The 7,702-nt window shown below is 39.4% G+C and overlaps 1 protein-coding gene across 1 annotated transcript; it reads right to left on the bottom strand.

Moving 5' to 3' along the window:
* Nucleotides 1-420: 420 nt before the first annotated feature.
* LOC115961601 lies at nucleotides 421-1,359 on the bottom strand. Its single transcript, XM_031080551.1, has one exon. It carries the CDS (start codon nucleotides 1,357-1,359, stop codon nucleotides 421-423), a length of 939 nt encoding a protein of 312 aa, XP_030936411.1.
* Nucleotides 1,360-7,702: the final 6,343 nt, after the last annotated feature.

Raw genomic sequence — 7,702 nt, forward strand, 5'->3', positions numbered from 1 at the left:
AGGTTATAAGGCCCACCTATCTGTCAAGTCATCTAGTGAAGGAAACCTCCCTCATGAAAATGTAGCAAACTCAATTTTCACCACCCTTAATTCACTCTCATCTTCAAAGTATCGCTCCAAACACTTAATTCTTTACATAGAAATTTCATGATCCTGATGTGGAGTGATGCATTTTGGATTCTTTGAAAGCCATTCAATGGAGTAATACCTAGTTAAATATAAAAAAATATATATATATAAAAAAAAAAAAAAAAAAAAACAAATATAGATGATGAAACGTGTGTTTTGTAGTCGTGTACAATTTTTAGTCCATCGATCAATGAGTATATCATACACCACATTAAAAAATAAGCTATACTCATCATTTTCCAAGCCTTCATGCCGATATATTGCTGCCTTCACCTTCTCTATCATTGAATCTCACATTTCATACACAAGATGAAGACAAGGCCTATCTGTGTCAGCTACTCGTAGCATATCATAAATAGGTGCTGTGAATTCAAGGATATAATCAACAACATCCCACCAACGATCACTTAAAATCATTTCTTTCACCTCTTGATCTTTTCCAACATCATCCTTCCTATAAAACGCCCATTGGTCACTAATAGCCATGGCTTGAAGGCATCTTTTTATCAACTTCAACCTTTTTAGCATTATAACAATCGAAGCAAATCTAATATCAGCAACTTGGAGCAATTTTAATAGACAAAATTCATTAAACATTGCCAGCCTCATTGAATGGTTCATCATAAAAACACGTATAAAGGATGTATCATCAGCAATACTTGTAATCCAACTACATTCCTCATATGTAACTTCATTCTTTTCAGTGTTTTTTGTTGCACAAATATTCTTCAAAGCTAGATTGAGAGTGTGGACAGCACATGATGTCCAAAATATTTTGGGATACTCACCTTCAATAAGAGCTCTAGCAAACTTCATCACACTAGCATTATTAGTGATGACTTGGACAACTTTTTCATGTCCAATCTCTTTTATAGCATCCTTCAACACCACAACAATAAAATGTTTGCCTTTGAACTCACCTGACCCATCAATTGCCTTTATAAACACTGGACCCCCATCTGATGCTGCCATAATATTAATAAGAGGCCTCTTTTGTGGATCTGCCCATCCATCAAAAACTACACTCACACCATTTGCAAGCCAAGAGTCCTTAATTGGTTTAAAAAGTCTTTCAACATTAGCTCTTTCTTTTTGCAAAAGTGTTGTTCTCAAGGCATTGTATCCAGGAGGAACATGACTCAGAATATTATGGGTAGCAGCATATGCATAGGAACTACGATAATTTGGGTTCCTTGCAAAGTGAAATGGAGGCCCACCGGTATAAAACATCCTAGCAATTCTACTATCCAATTATTGTTTAGCATTATTCTAGAATGCTCTCTTCAAAGGAGAATTCGCAATCACCTTCCTTCTCTTATCATCAACCGGATCTGTACTACCACTCCCTTCTTATCTCTGGGATAAGGGAATAGGCCCACGGCCTGAGAGAGGCTGGGGTAAGGGAATTTGACTTCTACATTCTCTCTCTAACTTATCGTTCTCAACCTGATCATGCATTCTTTGCATTTCCAATCTATTGCTCGATGTCACTGTATTGCATACTCTAATACCTTTATTACTAATTTTTAATAAATGAGCCTTAACCCTAGAATAGGTTCCAAAAAAATTCCACCACAATAGTTGCACTTAAAATGTGTGTTTCCACCTGATTTAGAAGTAGAACCAGGTGGTTTTTCTAATTTATTCACATATTGCCAAAGAGGAGCATCAGCATTTGGCACTTCTTCATCTAATGAAAGTGAAGTTTCTGTGCTAGTGACTTCATCCATTGCAAATTCAATAATTTCAATTTAACCTACAAATAGTTTGACAAATATATAATAACTAAATAAAAAAAATCAAACCCAAGTCACAACTCACAACACTACAAGCAGCTTATATAAAAAAAAATTAAAAAAAAAAAATCAAATCACAATGAGTAATAGAGCATGTGAAAGTATTATGGAGGGTGAGAAACTGAGAATAAAAGCTTTGATACCTGAGTTGAGAGTGGGTTGATGAGCTTGAGAGCTAAAACTGAGTGATGGACTGATGGTGGAGATTTGAGACCGAGAGATGCAAAGAATAGAGTGATTGTGTCTTAGGAAGAGGCTGTGAGACTTTGAGATTGTGTATTAGGGAGTGAGTATGGGTCTATGAGAGAGAAGGGAGACAGAGAGTAGAGAGCCGAGAGGGAAATGGAGAGCAAAGATTGAGAAACAAAATGGTAGAGAGAGTTTTGGGTTTTTTCATTTAAAGCTTAAGTTAAAATGGTACGTTTCGCACCTTTTTTTTTTTTACTTGAATTTCGGCCGGTATTGGCGTCGGTACGACCTGAATCGGCTTATTTCGGCAGTTTTGGCTAATACGACCCGATTTAGCCCAAATCGGCTCAAATCGGCCCGAGTCAGCACAAATCGGGAAATGAAAAGAAAAAAAAAATGCAACGTGGCACCAACACGCAGGCAGCAGCGTCGCCCGCCACACACTGCGTCAGATGCCAGTGCAGCACCCCTGTAGCCACGTCGGTGCATCAAATAGTTTTTCCCTTATGCAGCTCCTACACCATTTGGTTATGGGTGGATTGCGGCCCAACACACTTCATGCTTGCCACCGTTCCAACACATCTCTATTTTTCTATCTAGCCAAGTCAATTACCTCCATTTTGCTTTTTACTCCAATCTAATCCAATTGTGTGTACAGAAAAGTCATTAATTTTACAAAGACAGCAACAAAAGGACTCTCTTTACAAGGAGTGTCTTTGTTCTTCGATTCAAGTTGAGATTCCTCCTCTTCTACCCATTTTATTGCTTTAATCACTTATTATAAGGGTGTTGGTGTGGAATTGTCGTGGAATTGGTAATGCATCAGTAGTGAGGGCTCTTAGAGTTCTCATAAGGAACCTAACTCAAATATTATTTTTGTATCCTAGACAAGGGTTGTCCATGGATCAATCAATGTTTGTTTTGGGTTCAAATTCCAGCAATCAACCCTAAGATCATGCAACCCTTACCAATCATGGGTATAAAGGTCATTGCCTGTCATGACTTAAAAGTTGTAGCGGTCGGATCAATTGCAATCATCTTTGGCATGGTTGCATCAATCCATCATGATTGCAATCGCTAGATCTAGCTAAGATCTCACCAAATCTTGTCGAGAACTCGCTAGCTCCGGCTAAGATCTCACCAAATTTGGATGGGATCTCACCTTATTTGAGTGCTGGCATGCAATGTAGAGCAACAAATTGGTGAAAGGAGAAGGGTGTTCCAATGGCTTTTCAGTTAGATAGGCTCATGTCTGATTTCAGACAATAAAACCCGTCACTCAAATCAAGAACTTGGATTTTCTTGGACTAGATTTACTATTGACTGCCTCATTAATGGATTAGTTGACCTTTGGTTCTGATTCCTTAGGAGATTTTCTGATAGTGCATAAGGTTTTAATAGTTAATGATGTAAATTACAAGTTTTGAACCTTGAGAGGCCAAATTAGAAGCAACTACAAACTTAAAACTTATTACTTGCAACACCGACAATGTCCTCAATCTCCTCCACCCAATTGTTTTGTTGATCTTTGAAGCAGGTGATTGTAGCTGGATGGATGAATGCCTAAGTGCAATGCCCCAAAAGGTGACAGCTGATACGAAGGAGACTTTGTCCAGAGAATTTAGTGTGGAGGAAATCAAAGCAGCGTTGTTCCAAATGGGACCAACCAAGGCTCCTGGACTGGACGGTATGAATGCTTTGTTTTATCAAAAATTTTGGCATATAGTTGGTAATGATGTGATTGCAGCTGTTTTAGATTTTCTGAATTCTGGAAACATGATTCCTGAAATTAACTATACTCATATTGTACTCATTCCAAAAGTAAAATCACAGGAAAAAATGTCGGATTACAGGCCTATCAGTCTTTGTAATGTTATTTGCAAAATTATTTCAAAAGTGCTGGCTAACAGGTTGAAGCTGATTCTCCCCCAAGTGACCTCTGTTTCCCAGTTCCAGGACGTCTCATCACTGATAATGTCCTTGTGGCTTATGAAACACTTCATGCCATGCATTGCAGAAAAAGGGGGAAAAAAGGCTCCTTAGCGCTGAAGTTGGATGTCAGTAAGGCATATGACCGTGTGGAATGGTCCTTTCTCAGGGGTATCATGACCAAGCTAGGTTTTCCTGAAAAATGGATTGATCGAGTTATGAGTTGTGTAACTACACCTAGCTTCTCGGTTCGCATCAATGGAAAAGCTTATGGAAATATTATTCCATCTAGAGGGATTCGACAGGGTGACCCATTATCTCCATACTTGTTCCTATTATGTGCTGAGGGCTTCACATCCTTACTTGATAAAGCTGAAAGGGAGGGGCAACTTCATGGGGTTTCAGTATGTAGAAGGGCTCCATCCATCTCTCATCTTCTATTTGCTGATGACTCGCTTTTGTTTTGCCAAGCAACTCAGGATGAAAAGCAAACTATCTCAAAGGTATTACAATTATATGCTGTCTCTTCTGGACAATGTATTAATCTTGAAAAATCATCAGTCTATTTTAGTAGCAATGTGAAGGAGGAACGAAGACAAAAGATAAAAGATTTATTGGGGGTTAAGGAGGTGGAAAGATTTGACTCCTATTCGGGCTTACCTACCTTGGTTAGCCGGTCGAAATACCAAACTTTCTCATTTATAAAAGATAGAGTGTGGAAAAAAATCCAAGGGTGGAAGGGTAAAATACTATCAAGAGCCGGTAAGGAGATTCTGATCAAAGCGGTAGCTCAATCCATCCCCACTTACACTATGGGGGTTTTTCAACTACCGATGAAACTTTGTGAAGAACTTAATGCTATGTGTGCTCGGTTTTGGTGGGGGCAGATTGACAACGAAAGGAAGATCCATTGGAAGAAGTGGAGTGTGCTAGCACAATCAAAAAAGGAGGGTGGAATGGGATTTCGAGATTTGCACAATTTCAATCTAGCTATGTTGGCCAAGCAAGGATGGAGATTGCTACAACAACAGGAGTCTTTGGTGTATAAGTGCTTTAAGGCGAAATATTTTCCACATGGTACATTCCTTGAAGCTACAGACATCCCAAATAGTTCTTATATATGGAAGAGCTTACTAGCAGCTCAACCTATCTTAAGGAAAGGTGGTTGTTGGAGGGTGGGCAATGGGTCTTCTATTCGGGTCACCAAGGACAACTGGATTCCTAACCATCCTACACACAAAGTACTCCACCCACCACGTGTGGATGAGTGGGAATGGAGAGTTTCCGAGCTCATTGACTGGCGGGTTAAGACCTGGGACCGGGAACTCATTATTGATGCATTCCATAGAGAGGATGCAGAAGCCATCCTTCGCATTCCGTTGAGCCACAAATTGGTTTCAGATGTTATGATATGGCTCCACACCAAGAGTGGGGAGTACACGGTGCGTTCGGGGTAACACATTGCCCAATTAATTCAAAAGCAAGAAAAGGATATGGGGGAGTGCTCAAAATTGGAGGAAGGATCTCAGGTTTGGGCAAAAGTTTGGAAGATGAAAGTGCCAAATAAAATCCAGGTGTTTGCATGGAGAGCTTGCCAAAACATTCTGCCTACACGTGAGAATTTATTTCGCAGGAAAGTAGCCCCGGATGCCTACTGTGAACGATGTAACCAGGTCCCAAAATTAGTTCTCCATGTGCTTTGGGAGTGCGGAGCAGCACAAGACGTGTGGGCAGGTGGTCCCCGTAGACTGCAGAAAGTAGGCACGGCACATAGGGACTTTATGCAGCTGATAGAAGACTTACTCCTTAGACTGTCTGAGGAAGAGTTAGAGCTATTTTGGGTCCACTGCTGGTTAATATGGAACCACAGAAACACGGTGGTGCATGGAGGGAAAGTCCAGGATCCTTCAAGACTAAACTCACGGGCATCGGATTTGCTTGTGAGTTTAAAGCTTCACAAGTCCAGCTGGCTGTCCATACAAATCTGGTTGTTATGCAGACATGGAGTCCACCTTCAGGAAATTTGTACAAGCTAAATTTTGATGCGGCAGTTTTTCTGGATACAGAGTCGACGGGCTTTGGTGCTGTTATAAGGAACAACAGGGGGGCTGTGATGGCAGCGCTGTCAGCGAAGGGTCCTCCGGTTTCCAGCAGCGAAGAAGCAGAGGTTTTGGCGTGTCGGAGAGCCTTGGAGTTGGCTGTGGAGGCTGGATTTCAAGAGGTGGTTGTTGAGGGAGATAACGCTACTGTTATAAGGGGTTTGACAGCCACAAAACCTGATAATTCCATGCTGGGAAATATTTATGAGGATGCTCGCTGCCTGGCGTTGAAGTTCCGTAAGCTTTCAGCTAGCTGTGTTAGACGCAGTGCTAATGGTGTGGCTCATTCTTTGGCCCGGTTTGCTAAATTTGTAAGTGAGGAACATGTTTGGTTGGAAGAACAACCCCACCCGGCCCTTGAGGCTTTGTATTTGGACGATTCTGTTTTTGATTAATTGAATGACACCCAGTCCATTTTCAAAAAAAAAAAAAAACTTATTACAAGAGTGTAAAACGTATTTCAGCCAATTTAATTTCTTGCTAACAACAATAGCTGATAAAACTTACGATTGCAAAATTATACCGTTTTTAACATCAAAGGATCACCAATTCTGTTAAAAAACCTAAAAGTGAACCTCCATTAGCCAATCACTTGGCCACATCAAGTGTCTACAATTTGGATATATTCTTATATTCCAAAGATTGAGCATAAATATTGTTGCTTCTCTTATTGATGTAATATGAAGAATATTGGAGGGACCAAAATGCAATTTGACATAGGCTTGGGCTTTATGGGCCTAATGCTTAAGGAGAATGACCAACTCCACAACTTGCCTGATTCAAGCAATTGGCTCGATTCCAACAATTCTCATTGCTTCTTTGGGTCTATTGTTTCTTTGGACCAGTAATGGCATACCTACATCTTTCCAACAGTTTAAAGCCAATGCTCTAATTCACCTTATGGGTTTTCTCAAAGAAATCATCTAGGCTTCGGACAAACCAATCTCACATCAATATTTATTGTGCCACATCCACCTTTGATAGTTTTAAATATGATTGAACATGTCCCTTGTTAGTGGTTCAAGTCGTTCTAAAATTTATCCCATCAACCAATCACGGAACCCACTTCAAGCACCCCATAAGGCCAAATTTATGGATATGATTTATGTCAGAAAGGTTGTTAAAATGCCTTCTTTTAAGAGCCTGGTACATCTTCTAAAGAGGTAGTATTTTTTAACACTTTTGGTTTAGTTGTTTAGTTAAAACAGAAGGCTAAAATTTAAGAGAGCCTGAAGGATTTTCACGTTTTGTTCAAGCCAACTTAACTCAAGTCGAGAGTTTTATAGTTTAATTAACATTTTTTAGTATATTTAAAGAAAACGTTCAAGGTTTGAATTTCTCATTTCTCAACTATTAAATTAAAAATAAAAACATAAAAAAATTAAAAAAAAAAAATTATGACAAGTGGTGTTCAATCTCAATCGAGGAAGACTTTGCTTGGTACCCAAGATGCATGTGTTGCAATCACCAATTTAATTTTAAAAATCAATTTGCCTTCAATAATATAGAGAATTATACAATGATCCACATCAATTAAACTAAATATTTTCTTAGTTAACA

This window comes from Quercus lobata, chromosome 9 (assembly GCF_001633185.2).
Source record: "Quercus lobata isolate SW786 chromosome 9, ValleyOak3.0 Primary Assembly, whole genome shotgun sequence".
Taxonomy (NCBI): Eukaryota; Viridiplantae; Streptophyta; class Magnoliopsida; order Fagales; family Fagaceae; genus Quercus; species Quercus lobata.